This window comes from Etheostoma cragini, chromosome 3, assembly GCF_013103735.1.
Source record: "Etheostoma cragini isolate CJK2018 chromosome 3, CSU_Ecrag_1.0, whole genome shotgun sequence".
Classification (NCBI taxonomy): Eukaryota; Metazoa; Chordata; class Actinopteri; order Perciformes; family Percidae; genus Etheostoma; species Etheostoma cragini.
The window spans coordinates 978162-991986 of NC_048409.1; the positions used below are offsets into that span (position 1 = coordinate 978162).

The 13825-nt window shown below is 43.2% G+C and overlaps 1 protein-coding gene across 6 annotated transcripts in view; it reads left to right on the top strand.

Annotated features, from left to right (window-relative positions):
• The window catches only part of fndc3a (fibronectin type III domain containing 3A), a 54406-nt gene that overhangs the window by 36427 nt on the left and 4154 nt on the right, over nucleotides 1-13825 (top strand). For all 6 annotated transcript variants that reach the window (XM_034867047.1, XM_034867045.1, XM_034867049.1 and 3 more), the window contains 16 exons: nucleotides 73-132; nucleotides 222-360; nucleotides 2110-2163; nucleotides 2266-2390; nucleotides 2599-2773; nucleotides 2972-3058; nucleotides 5403-5541; nucleotides 6723-6791; nucleotides 6897-7015; nucleotides 8117-8222; nucleotides 8439-8614; nucleotides 8776-8889; nucleotides 9391-9540; nucleotides 10651-11003; nucleotides 11453-11665; nucleotides 11989-12155. In XM_034867047.1, coding sequence (XP_034722938.1) covers nucleotides 73-132; nucleotides 222-360; nucleotides 2110-2163; nucleotides 2266-2390; nucleotides 2599-2773; nucleotides 2972-3058; nucleotides 5403-5541; nucleotides 6723-6791; nucleotides 6897-7015; nucleotides 8117-8222; nucleotides 8439-8614; nucleotides 8776-8889; nucleotides 9391-9540; nucleotides 10651-11003; nucleotides 11453-11665; nucleotides 11989-12155 — 2246 coding nt within the window. The remainder of the gene's footprint in view (nucleotides 1-72; nucleotides 133-221; nucleotides 361-2109; nucleotides 2164-2265; nucleotides 2391-2598; nucleotides 2774-2971; nucleotides 3059-5402; nucleotides 5542-6722; nucleotides 6792-6896; nucleotides 7016-8116; nucleotides 8223-8438; nucleotides 8615-8775; nucleotides 8890-9390; nucleotides 9541-10650; nucleotides 11004-11452; nucleotides 11666-11988; nucleotides 12156-13825) is intronic.

Below are 13825 nucleotides of genomic sequence, written 5' to 3' on the forward strand. Positions count from 1 at the left end.
GAGATTTTTTACAAAGACCTTCATTTAAAAACACCACACTAAAGAACGTTGCTGTTTTCTTTGTTGATGCAGCGGGGAAGAACTAAGTGCTACTTTAGAAGACCTTCGACCAGCAACAGACTATCATGTCAGGTTAGCACACCCCTCTGCCTGCGTTTGTTTGAGCTACATTGTTAATTCACGGGCCGACGGGTTGTAACACTATGATCTGCTTTTCTTAGGGTCCAGGCCTTGTGTAACTGTTTACAGGGAAGCCCGTCGGAGGCTGTGAGCTTCACCACTTCAAGCTGTGAGCCGGATCCTCCCAATGCTCCCAGGAAGGCCAGTGGGACCAAGAACACACTTGTACTCCAGTGGAAGGTAAAAAAAAAAAAAGTAGTTGATGGATGAGTTATGTGGATTAGTGATGGAGTTTCATTTCATTTAGGTGTTCATTTAACAAGGACAGTGCTCATTAATCAACAGCTAAGTAACTGTTAATGAGCCAGAGTTGGCTCAGCAGACTATTGTTCATCTGTTATCCCTGGCCAGTTGGAAAATGGCAACCTAAAATAAAATCAAATACAATAAAATGAGTATTTTTCAGACTATAAGTCAGTCAATCATGAACAAGAAAAAAAAAAATAATAATTTCACAAATCCAAGACCAAGAACAGACATTTAATCCGGAAAGGCAAGATATTCAACTACACAATAGCACACGGAACAACAGGCTGAAGAGGTGTCTGGTATGTTAAGATAACACATTAACAGTTATTATGCTACATAATAGCATAAAGAACACCTGGGAGGCTGAATAAGATAAGTTGGCATAAGCCAGCAAGTCCAACGAGCAAGTTACCGGTAAGCAAGTTCACCAATTATATTTGATATATCACACCTGACTATAAGTTGCAGGACCAGCCAAACTATGAAAAAAAAGTGTGACTTACGGTCCGGAAAATACGGTAATAAAGTCAGCACGTAAAAGCAATAAACACAGGCCGACTCTCAAACAGGCACAATGCACAACGAGTAAGAAACCCAACACATCAGACAGCAAGCCAAAAAGACAGATCTGATGTCTGATGATCAGTTAAGCCATTTCTTCTGCTGACTAGTAACAGGAAAATAAGTATTTAGAGTCTTTAGATGCTGTCACAGAGTTTGGATTTTAAACCACACTTTTAGGGGTGCAGGACAACTAGCAACCACATCTATGAGACAGAAAGCCCAAAAACTGATAAATCAAACATGCAGACAAACATGTTACTAAAAATAAGTCCAAATATCTTTAGAAGAAACCAGCGGTGGAGAGTCTATTGGCAGAAGAGAGCAGAACACATTCTTAATCTTCATCTGAGACATTTTCACAAATGTAAAGAGAGCTTTGTTCCCCTCCTGCCTATTACCACAAGTGGACTGTGTTGTGTACAGTAATAATACAGAGGTGTTAAACTAAAATGCGTTTCATTTCCACACACATACATGTGCTCTTATGTAGCCATATGGTACGTGGTAGTGGTTAATTATAAAGCAATCGCCCTGTTAAAATCCGGCATTTTAACAGAGTAACAGAGGAAAAAAGTGATTCAGAAGTAATCTCCCCTTTCTCAACAGCCATTGCTGAGATCCGTGTGGTACTTTACCGTCTGTGGCGTCATTAAAGTTGCTCAATTGCTAGCAGTAAATGGTCGTGGTTACACAGATCACCTCCCACGTGTGAGTGTAAATGTGTGAGAGTTTAGCGAGGCACTTTCAAGAACAACCCATGCATGCTCAGCGAACCTCACTGAATTAATTAAACCATAGAAGAGTGTGCTCACCTGGATGCACCTTATTTGTTATTAGTAGAGCTGAAGATTGCTTCTTCTGTAATTAGTGGTAATAGTGTCTGTAATTAGTAATAGTGTAAAAGGAAATGGCTTTTGATTTTGAATGAAGGGCGGTTGGGCATAGGCCATCTACAAATGTTAATTTTAGTGTTGAAATGCTGTTGTTTTCACTCTGTCTACATACATTTAAAGTCAAATAAATATCTGAGCATTGGTGTGTATGTTATTAGTATGTGTATTTTATATATTTCTGTGTTGGAGCTGTGATAACAAACTACGCATGATTCATCTACAGCCTCCATGTGACAACGGTTCCAAAATCCAAAACTACATTCTTCAATGGGATGAGGTGAGTTTTTCTTTATCATGAAGGAAATGTTGACCACTGCACCACACTCTCATGTTTTATGTGTCACTGAGATTTACTTAAACTAAGATGTTGTCTCTGAAGGGGAAGGGCACTGGGATTTATGAACAGTGCTACTATGGACCTCAGAAGCAGTACAGAGTGACCAAGCTTTCACCAGCTTCAAGATACTCCTTCCGCCTCGCAGCTAAAAATGACTTGGGTGTAAGGTAGGCACGCAAGGTTATATGTTGTACATTTTGTATGTCACCGTTTCTTCCATTCACTGTCCCCGTCTGTGTGTGCTTGTGTCTCTCACTCTGTCTCTCCTGTCTCTTTCTCCTCCTCCCATTTTCTCTCTCTCTCTCTCTCTCTCTCTCTCTCTCTCTCTCTCTCTCTCTCTCTCTCTCTCTCTCTCTCTCTCTCTGTCCTCCCCAGCGAGTTCAGTGAAGTGGTGGACCTGTTCACCTCATGCAGTGTGCCATTACCACCCTTCCCCCCAGAGCTAGAGATGGCAGGGGTGACCTGGCTGTGTATGAAGTGGCAGAGGCCCACAAGCTCTCCAAAGGAAGATGACATCTACTATGTTTTGGAGATGGAGGAGGAAGGCTCGGTATGTCTCTTAGTCTCTTTTTAAATGGAACAATCTGGTCATCTGAGACTCAAAACGCACAGATGACACAGCAATGTCTGTAACTAAAGGTTTTCTGTAAAATATTAAACGTACAGTGTTGTGCTACAAAGGTTGTATTGTGAGTCTTTGCTCACCTGGTTGTTTTATTTCTCCCTTTGTCATTTGTCTTTGTCTCAGGGATATGGCTTCCAGCCAAGCTACGATGGTGAGGAGCTCTCCTGCACCGTCAGGAGTCTCCACAGGAGCACCAAGTACAAGTTTAGGGTAAGGGAGTCCTGCGATGTTTGCAATCAAAGCTGGTGATCCACAGGTTTCATTTAGAGTGTGTATGTGTGTAGGGGACAGGCTTCAGGCAGGGCGGATGCTGAGCCACCGGCCCTATGACTCATCCATTTGCAGGATTCTGCCAGCAGGGCAGTGGGCACTGTGCATACACCACTGTATCACATGCAGGGCCCCAGGGAGAAGCTAGTCAGGCCAAACTTTTGAGCCACGGTTGCTTTTTGGCCGGCAGTGATCTGTCCGAGTTTATGGACTGACAATTGTCTTTCTCTCCATTTCACTTTCTTTCTTTATCTCTCAGCCTCTGCCTCATTTCCCCATCTCTCATTCTGACATTCTTGCACTCCTTGCCGTTGAGTTTACTAAAGGGCATGAATCATAGGTGACCATCCTTTACCTATTACAGAGACCATTGCAAGAAGGACGCATGGTGCTCCTGATAATAAATTGAATTAGTGGATGAGAAAGGTTGCCGTTGATTCAAAGATTAATAATCACCAATAAATTGTAGGCCAGCGTTTTTATTCTATATGGGAATTTGAATAAGCAGGGTGATTATTAAATATTCCAAAATCCCCCTACCCACCTCCATTTGTTGGAGATAGATTGAGTCATTACATTTGTTCATTTTCTTGAACATCTTTATGCCCCTGCGCGGGCGGTAGCCGGGGCCAGAGGCATTATGTTTTTGTGTTGGCCATAGTTCAGGACCATAACTCAGGAACTGAAGGGGAGATTGTGGTCAGATAGTGAATCTGTGACACTAATCTCTGCTGCCCACCTGGGAGCTGTGGTGATTGTATAGATCTCCTGTGCTGCTGGGTTGAAGATGTGTGTGAAGCATCAGAGTCTCTCCAAAAAATAGCCTTAATACCTTTTGTTAAATTGTTTCAAAGTCTTCACTACACATATTATACGAGTCTGGACAGACCTGGACATAAACTTTGAAGTTGACTGGTTGGCTGAGGCACACGCCCGCACAGCGGTAATTCTGTTTTTCCCCAACTCTGTCACAGTTTTGTGTTAGAGCTTTGACAATGTACTGGTTTTGACAGATTTGCAAAGGTGCTGAATGACTTAAAATCTCATCAGCGATCCCGCCAGTCGGTCCCAAAACGTCCCTGTTAGAAAGGAAACGCCCTAAACAAATTCTTTATAAATCTTTACAATCATTCCCTGAAAACAACCGAACAGGTCTGCATTATTAAATGATCCAATTTGTTTTTTAAACTTGCCATTTTTAGCGTGTAGCGTGCTAGCTCCAAGTTTGTTGTTGTTTCCCGTAGCGAAGGGATTTTGAGAAAGGCAACATGAAAAGATCAGAAAGGGAGGGGCAAAGCATGACATCATACCGGATGACAGGGTTAAATTGGAAATGTACTTCTGTTGATTCAGAATAGCGGTTCAGTTAACATATATATATATATATATATATCTATATCTATATCTGTGTATATATATATGAGGCATGGTATATATATATATATATATATATATATATATATATATATATATATATATATATATAACCTTACCTTGAGGTTTGCAAACTCTGCCTGCCACCAGCAGGACATAACTTTGAAGTTGAAATCTGTTCATAGTAGGGCTGGACCTGTAATATAATTATTATATATTACAAATAAAAATATATTGAACATAATTGTTTTTTAAAGGATAAGGCTGGTAATATTCTATATTTTGTATTGTGTGTGTAGCCTCTGAGCCATAGATCTCTGTTGTTGTAAAAAGCAGAGAAAGCAGCACCACAGCATTCCTAAACATGGTACTGACAGAAAGGTATTGTATTACCCAATGAACCACCACATGCCAAATGATAGAAATGTTCATTAGTCACTCTCAACACTCCCTTCCTCCCTCATTTCCAATTATCTAGCTGCCCGGTGTGAGGGGAAGCTGGGTGTTGTGAGGTTTGTCTTGGTACAGAATGTGGATGAGCCGTACTCAGCAGGCTCACAGAGAGTGCTATATTTTTGCAGATATTCAGAACTGAAATGCAAATTACACTAAAGCTTATTGCCTCATTTTTTTGATTGTAATGCTTGTGGTGTCTTCACAGTTTTGTTGAAATGGATTTGCAGATTTTAAGGAGCTGAATCTTATTAATTTTATAATATGGTATTTTTTTATGGCCATTTTAGTTGCAGGCGGGTTGTGTATACTCCTTTTCGCAGTCAGGGCTCCTCATCAGGAAGCATAATGATCATTATACACTTGCCCTCATAGACCATCTATGCAAACAGTGGCCAATATTCTAACTGAGGAGTAATTTGACTCTTCCCTGCCTGAATGCATGCACTTCCGCCAGGTGGCAGCATACAACTCTGAGGGGAAGAGTAACCCCAGCCAGGTGGTCGAGTTCATCACGAACCCTGACAGACCCAGCAGTCCCTGCAGGCCAGTCATCAGAGGAAGAGTCCTGCCCAACAGCTTCAAGATGGCATGGGGTGAGCATGTTCTACCAATTACCCTTGAGCTTATCCAAACTCCTCAGTCTTAAGGTACTGACACACCAAGATAAATGTCGGTGAGCGTCCGTCGCCCTAGTTTTTGCAATGTGTCACACTCCGTTGCTACCCGTCATCCTATGTGGACTTTTTTCATCAGATTCAACAGGTTGAATCGGCATAAGGCGTTGTTGCGTGTAATCCATCTAACTGACTATGCAGCTTTAGCATCTCATGTGATCAATCAAATACACATACAGTAGGGCTATCAAAACGGTCTAAAATGACATGTGAATGTTCCTTCTAAAAAAGGCGAGAGAGGAGACGTGAGGCGGCGCCACAGTCGGCCTTCTTCGCCACTAGTTCTTTGCCGTCTGCTTAAAATGTAGTTACAGCCTGGTATGACCAGTTTACCATTTAACTTTTCTTATTGAGCGTTGCCTGACCGTATATGAATCTGCTAGAGACAGATGACATTCTCAGTAGTCTGTACAGTAGATGACTGACAGTTTGCTCCTTCATTTAGACATCAGCATGAATCTTTCCTACACCTCAGTGGACAAACACATCACTCACTGCTGTACTTGGTCTCTGCTTCCAGTTTTAAAAATGAGAAATGTCTGCACACTCTGAAGACATTGTCAGATGTCTCTTGTGTTTCCACCAAAATGAGTTTCTGAAGAAATTAAAGGGGTGTAAAAGAGCACAGTGTCGGAAAGTCATGCTTCATCTACACTTACATGTCTTGGTTCTAATAGCTTTAAATGAGTCTTGGGATTTCTTTTTTTGTTTTCAAGATTATTTTTGGATATTTTAGGCCTTTAATGACAGGACAGCTGAAGAAGTGTAAGGGGAGAGAGAGGGGGAATAACATACAGCAAAGGGCGGCAGGTTGGAGTTAAGGAGTAAACCTCTTTATATGGGCGCCTGATCTACCAACCGAACTCTCTGGGTGCCCAGTTTTGGGATCTCTGAGAGGCAGCCAGTTCCTCTATTTTCTGCCAAAATTTGATAGTTTGTGGCTTCGCCTCAGCCCACATCTTAACGCAATAAATCCATTCTAAAGTAGATTTCCAGACATAGGATTAGTGAAAACTGAGCTTGCTGACATTGCCTAGTTGAAGAACTTAGTTAGTGCATTTTGATAATTATTTCTGTCTTTGTTTGTTTTTGCAATTTAGAGCCCCCAAAAGATAACGGTGGAGCAGAAGTCACAAAGTATGTGCTGGAGCTGTCTGAGGGCTTAAGCGGTAAGTTGTTAATTAAAGTATTTTAAGTGAAAATGGTGTGTCGGACATCAGAAACACAAGCTTATTTAAATAATCACAATGTATTTGCAATGTGTTTGTATTTAGGCTTGTCTTGGGAGCTGGTGTACTCGGGGCCAGCTATGGAGCACGTGTGTGAAGGCTTGAAGCCTGGCTGCTCCTACCAGATGCGAGTTTACTGCATGAGTGAGGGGGGGCAGAGCCCGGTGAGTCATTCAGCATCAGCACATGTGCACACACTGCAGCGCACACAGCCTTGTGTTTTGCCACAGGAATTCTAAGAGTTTGCTAATCCGTCACAATGTTGTTTCATCACAGGTAGAAAGACTTTGTAAAACTGCCCCTGCTTTTTTAAATCGATAAACATACCAATAGTGCCAAGATAACGATCAAAATTAGAATCTGTCACACAGATTTGATTACCTAAACGTCTTTTGTCTAACCTAAAAGTACAAAAAAGGATCAATCCTTATACTGATACAATATATAAACATACACTCTCACTGTATTGGCTACTGTAGTCCACAACAATGTAACAAGTATAAAGCCGGATTATTGTGCACGGTTTTTCTATTAGCTCTGATATTATTGATACATTTCTCAACTGTTACATACCCTGTAATTACTGCGGGGAGGCAGCCATGAATCTCACCACATCCCAATGGTTGATCTGATAGATTTTACATGAATAGTTATAGATTTGCACTCTATTTATGGTGAGTTTTAATAGGAAATTGTCATTCAGCCAGTGCCCTATGTTTGGAAATTAGACTATGCTTCCTGGTGTGTAAGAACGAAACAAAAGCTTGCTAATCGGTTAACCCTCGCTGCGTGTGTCGGAGGATGTTTTTCTTAATTAGTTCAGTTCACAGACACTCTTCATTAATTCCTCCATCAGCTGTTAGTGCATGCATGTATTCATGATGGGGCTTGTAAAGAAACATGACTCATGGTAGCACGTTTCTGCCTTTTGGTGCAGCACAATGTGACATAACACTCACACGTGTGCCTTTTGTCACAGAAGTTGAGAGGCCTATTTTTTTTCCACTCGCCACGCAATCTCGTTCTAACTTTATTCACAGCTTTGTAAGCAATACAACATATTTCTCTGTGTGATGGTGTAACCTTGAACGATGCATTGCCAGTTGTCTCCTTTGTGCGCAGTTGTTGCTTGAATCCGTCTGATAAGCTGGCCAATTTGTATCCACTGTGTTCGTGTTGTGTTGGGGAGAGAGAGAAGGGGAGATGAACTTGTCAATTTGCTATTTTCTCTGGGTCTTAATTGGTGTGTTGTCTTCCCTTGCAAGTTGTCAGAGACCCTGCAGGTCCAGACTCCCGCAGTGCCCCCAGGGCCCTGCCAGTCCCCTCGGCTGGTGGGCAAACCCAAAGCCAGGGAGGTGCAACTGCGCTGGGGTGAGTCATTCCTCTCCAACTCAAATCTGTGTGGGATGCTTTCTAGCTTCTGTTGATGCATTTATTTGTCTAGAAAAGCTACCTCAGAGCAGTGAGCTTTGTATTATTTTCACTGTTTGCAGATTTGTCTTTGTGAATATACTGTATTGTTCTTTTTTTGAAAAACCCTTTTTAAAAGTAGATTGATTTATAAACAATGGCTATGCTTCTGTTTAGGTCCCCCTCAGGTAGACGGAGGCAGCCCGGTGTCCTGCTACAGTGTAGAAGTGAGTGGGCCACAGTCTGAGGAGAGCAGGGAGGTTTACCAGGGTCCAGAACTGGACTGCTCTGTGGGAGGCTTAATGCCTGGCAAAACCTACAGCTTCCGGCTCAAGGCAGCCAACAAGGCTGGGGTGAGAAGACTGTGAAAACTGATCTAACAATAACAAGAGAAAAGATTGTGTTTTTCCTGCTACATGCTTTCAACCCTCCCTCACTAAATCAGATTTTAAAAGTTTAATATGATTATTTGTTGTCGTTGTATTCAGTTGTTTTTGTTCTTTTGTGCGAATAGTTTGGACCTCTTTCAGAGCGCTGTGAGATTTCAACCGGCCCCGGGGCCCCTGAGCAGTGCAAGGCTGCCTCCACCACATGCAAATCCCCCAGCTGTGTTGTTGTGAGCTGGGAGGTAAGACTAGCTCCATTCCCTCACTGACATACATGCATTATAATATCACATGCATCATGGATACGCAGCTGCATTATTAGGGGTGTCGTGTTTCAGATTATAAATTGAAAATGTATCCAAATAAGCTTCGCTCCATGTGGACTAACAAAATCTATTCAAATGTAACCGTATACGGTGACCGGGAATCAATTGTTGCTCCCATCCCATTCCCCCATTTTCCCATTTTCTCTCTACTGACAGACCTGAGTGGTTAGTTTTTCTCACTACTGACAGACCTGATTGGTTAGATTTTCTATCTACAGAGAGACCTGATTGGTTAGTTTTTCTATCTACTGACAGACCTTCACATTTACAGAAAACAGAGCTCTGGGCTGGAATCGACCAGACTTCACCTTTTAATATCAAATGTTAAATTAAATTGTGGATTTGGAGAATCGTGACACCCCTAGGCGTTATTTTGAACTGGGCTGGCGGGCATTCTCATTGGTATTTGCCTTCCAGGCCCCTCCTTGTAACGGAGCTCCGGTGACAGAGTTCCGTCTGGAGTGGGGAGCGGCTGAGGGCAGCATGCAGGTGTGTTACAGTGGACCAGGGCTCAGCCATGAAATGAAGGGGCTGTTGCCTGCAACAAACTACTTCTGCCGGGTACAGGTGAGCACCTATGAGAACTTTCTTTATTTTTTGAAGCCCAGGCTAATTTTCATCAGTCCCCATCCGAAGCTTAAGCAATTACAGTTTGGATAGAGCGCAGAGAGGGTTGTTTATGACTTGGAGCGTTGCCTTATCAATCCCGATCTAATTTTGCTCCGCTACCGCTCACAGCATGAGTTAGAACCCAGGGATGTCTCTGTGTTACTGCAGGCAGAGCTCTGGGCGTGGAGGGAGGGCGGGCGCAGGTAATTTGATAAGTATAACGCAGCTTTATTTCTTTTCTTTTTGGAGCAAGAGGTGACCGATTCTGAGTGAAGCAGGGGTGGAAATCTAAGTAGAAAAATAGAAAAAGGGGGTAAAACGGGGTGAGAAACGTTTTAAAAAAAAATGTCTTCCTACTCCTTTTTGAACATGAAAATCCTTATTTGAATCACTAACTGTAATTTTGAAAGATATTTTTGCTTAGGATTTAATTTTTCTTGCCCTTTTTGTGTGGCTGTACTGAAATGTACATGTTCTAATTTGGGGCAGCTGTGACTCAGCGGTAGAGCGGTTTGATCCCTGGCCCTGCAGTTCCATGTCAAAGTGTCCTTGAGCAAGACACTGAACCCCGAGTTGCCCCCAATGCTGCCCCATCGAAGTGTAAATGTGTGTGTGTAAGTGTGTATCTGATGAGCAGGTGGCACCTTGTACAGCAGCCTCTGCCCAGTGTGTGAATGTGTGTGAATGGTCCTGTACTATGTAGAAGCTTTGAGTAGTCGCTATGACTAGAAAAGCGCTATATAAGAAGAGTCCATTTACTTATTTATCTTTTTATTTTGTGCACCATACAGGCAGTACTCGTACAGAGACTATCCCCCAATATTACACTCTGATAAGGTTATAAAACCAGACTTTCATCATCATAGTTGATTAAAAACCTAACCCATATGGTTCTAGTTTTTCAAGTATGTCTTTTCATTTTATTTCTTACTTAATGGTATGGCTAGAAATAAAAACGTAGGACTTGTTGAAACCCTCCGTTTACATTGGAATGCCACCTTGTGGTGAAACACGGACACAAGTGAGAGTTGACTCGATCAGCTGACTGTGTTGTCTGCTGTTGTGCAGGCTGTGAATGTGGCTGGCGTGGGGCCCTTCAGCGAGGCAGTGCTGTGCCAGACGCCCTGCTCTGTGCCTGCGGCCGTCAGCAACATCTACGCGCTGAAGGAGTCCGAGCTGCGAAGATACGAGACTTCAGTGGACGCAGATGAAGACGAGGAGGAGGAGGATGGCGGTTCCCGGCCGCCGCCGCCGCCACTCTACTCTCCGTCCACCTGCCTGGGCGTTAGCTGGGACCCTCCGTGTGACCACGGCTCTGAGATCACGTCCTACCTGATTGACCTCGGAGAGCGCCAGCCCGTTGTTGTTGGTCCCGTCACCAAACACATCATCCACCATCTGCAGCCCGACACCAGCTACAGGTTGGAGCTTCCTCGGCGTAAATGGTTACAAAATGTTGCATCATGCTTGTGCTTTGCACCTTTCAGATGAGAGCTAACAGCTTTGAGACCGTTGGATCTCAGTGAATTCTAGTCAGAGAATGTGATACAAATCAGTTACACACACACACTCCCTCACAGGCTCACTACTCGTGTATTAACTCTGACGATGATGCTTTGCACCAAAGGATGCAAACGCCACGTTTTTCTTTTCACACACCTCCTGACACTTGACAGTATCAGGCTGCTGCCTTGTCTTTATTTCCTTCTGATTTTAGGATCATACAACAGGTGTATTTTGACAGGTTAAGTTAAATGAAATAAAATATCCGTCATGGATTCATAATTCATACATAAAATATCCTGCTAACAATACTATTCGAGGCTAAACATGAACATCAGATGAGATAAAATACTGTTCTCTTCTTCAGGATCCGAATCCAAGCCCTGAACAGCCTGGGAGCAGGCCCCTTTAGTCACACCTTTAAGCTGAAGACGAAGCCCCTGCCCCCTCAGCCACCCCGCCTGGAGTGCACTGCCTTCAGCCACCAGACCCTCAGGCTCAAGTGGGGCGATGGCCCAGCCAAAGCCGCCACCTCAGACGCCCTCCAGTATCAGCTGCAGATGGGAGACAAGAGCGGCAGGTCAGTGGCTCATTAGTCAGATGAGGACAAGTCACCTGACGAGAGAGAAACCGATAAGAGAGGAGACAATGTGTTTGAGCAAGAGCTTCAGATAACTGTATCAAGGAGGGTGGGGGTGCGTAGAAAGTAATGCACCATATGGGGCATTTTTACAGTATAAGAAGACAGGAAGTGATGTGCTTTATGCCACTGTGTATTTCCAGTCAGGGGAGTCACTTGCCTCGTTTGGTTTGTGTTATCTTTTGCTCATTAAATCCTTTCCCTCTCTCTCTCTCTCTCTCTCTCTTACTCTCTCTCTCTTTTTCATGTTCCTGTCATTGCAGATTTATATCCTTGTATAAAGGACCATGCCACACACACAAAGTCCAGAGGCTTAATGAGTCTACCTCCTATACGTTCCGCATCCAGGCCTTTAATGAGGCGGGCGAAGGGCCCTTCTCCAATGTTTACACATTCACCACCCCACGCTCTCCTCCAGCCCCTGTCAAAGGTACACTTCTTTCTCTCTCAATTACATTTTTTAATTCAGTATGCTTTGGCATGAATCTCAGGTTAACATTGTTGTCAAGGATAATACAATCAAGTAACTATGACAACAATAATGAGATGAGGGAAGAAACCTACATTTTGTTGAGTAAACTAAAACATATTTTTAAAATGAACTAGAAAATGATGAGAACACATGCAGTAGAGGTGTAAAGGAGAAGGCAGAGTGAACTCAAGCTGTTGTGTACTGTGTGTGTGTGTGTGTGTGTGTGTGTGTGTGTGTGTGTGTGTGTGTGTGTGTGTGTGTGTGTGTGTGTGTGTGTGTGTGTGTGTGTGTGTGTGTGTGTGTGTGTGTGTGTGTGTGTGTGTGTGTGTGTGTGTGTGTGTGTGTGTGTGTGTGTGTGTGTGTGTGTGTGTGTGTGTGTGTGTATATATATAGCTGCTTCTATGGCGCTGACACTACTTTTTCCCAGTAGATGTTGTATTTTAGATTGGTCAGAGTGCATATCAAAATCATTGAGTTTACATTTAGTTTTTTTTGTAAATAACTTTTTTCATGTCTTCATAGGAGCTACATTGTAGCGATATCTCTTTCTCTCTACCTGATGTAGACCAGCTCTTATTATTTTTACAAACACTCGCTGCTGACACAGACACCCAGCATGCTCAGCGTTTAACCTCAGTCGACCCGTGTTTGACTTGTGTTTGATTAAGACCCAGGCGCCCGAGATGCACTTGTCTGCTGTCATCATGAGTTGGCTTGTTCAGCGCTGCGCTCTAGTCTCATCCAGCCTCTGCAAAGCCTCTTTTGATCCTACACATTGAAGTCAGTAATGAGGACGTGGGTTTTATTCTCAATGCGGCACCTCTTTTGATTCGAGCAGTCTGTCAGTGTTACTCAACAATGATGGTCTCCCTAAACAGTGAAGTGGACTCTCGACCGTTCTGTTTGAATTCAGACTCACCGTTTCAGCATTGGTTTAATCCACCCGGCCACTGTGATTTATTTCATGATTACCAGTTCAAAACAAAATGCCACCTACAGTACCTAAAGCAGAGCATGACTCACAGTTATGGCACCCTGCCAATAGGGGGAAAAGTTACATACATTTGTCTAGAATTCACTCATATTTCATCCACTGAGCCACTGCACATATCAAAGAAAGTTCTCTTTTAAGAAAGCAAATAGTTTCTGTAGCAGCAAACAAAAGAAAAAAAAGTTTGTTCTGAATTCTAACCCTGAGGATTGGTGCATTACACTGCAGGAGGCCAAACCACACAGTGTTGTCTTTCCCACAGCTCAGTGGCAGAGGGCCTGCATGCACCACTTAGAACATTGACTAACTTTACAAATAGTATTAGTGATGCCTCACAAGAGCTGCCGTGTGCAGATGCCGGTGTAATTTGTATTTCCACTAGTCAGTATTATGACACATGAAGTAAATCTACAGTAACTCATATTCCTTCTTATCACAAATTATTTATGTGGCCATTGTAGGCCGGACAGCTGAAGACATGAAAGGGGTGGGGGGGGGAGTGACATGCAGCAAAGGGCCGCAGGTCTGAGTCAAACCCGGGCCCACTGCGCTATAAATGGGCGCCCGCTCTACCAGCTGGGCTATCTGGGCGCCTTAGGAATCCTTTCTAGATCTGAGTGATTGATCTCTTGTTGGG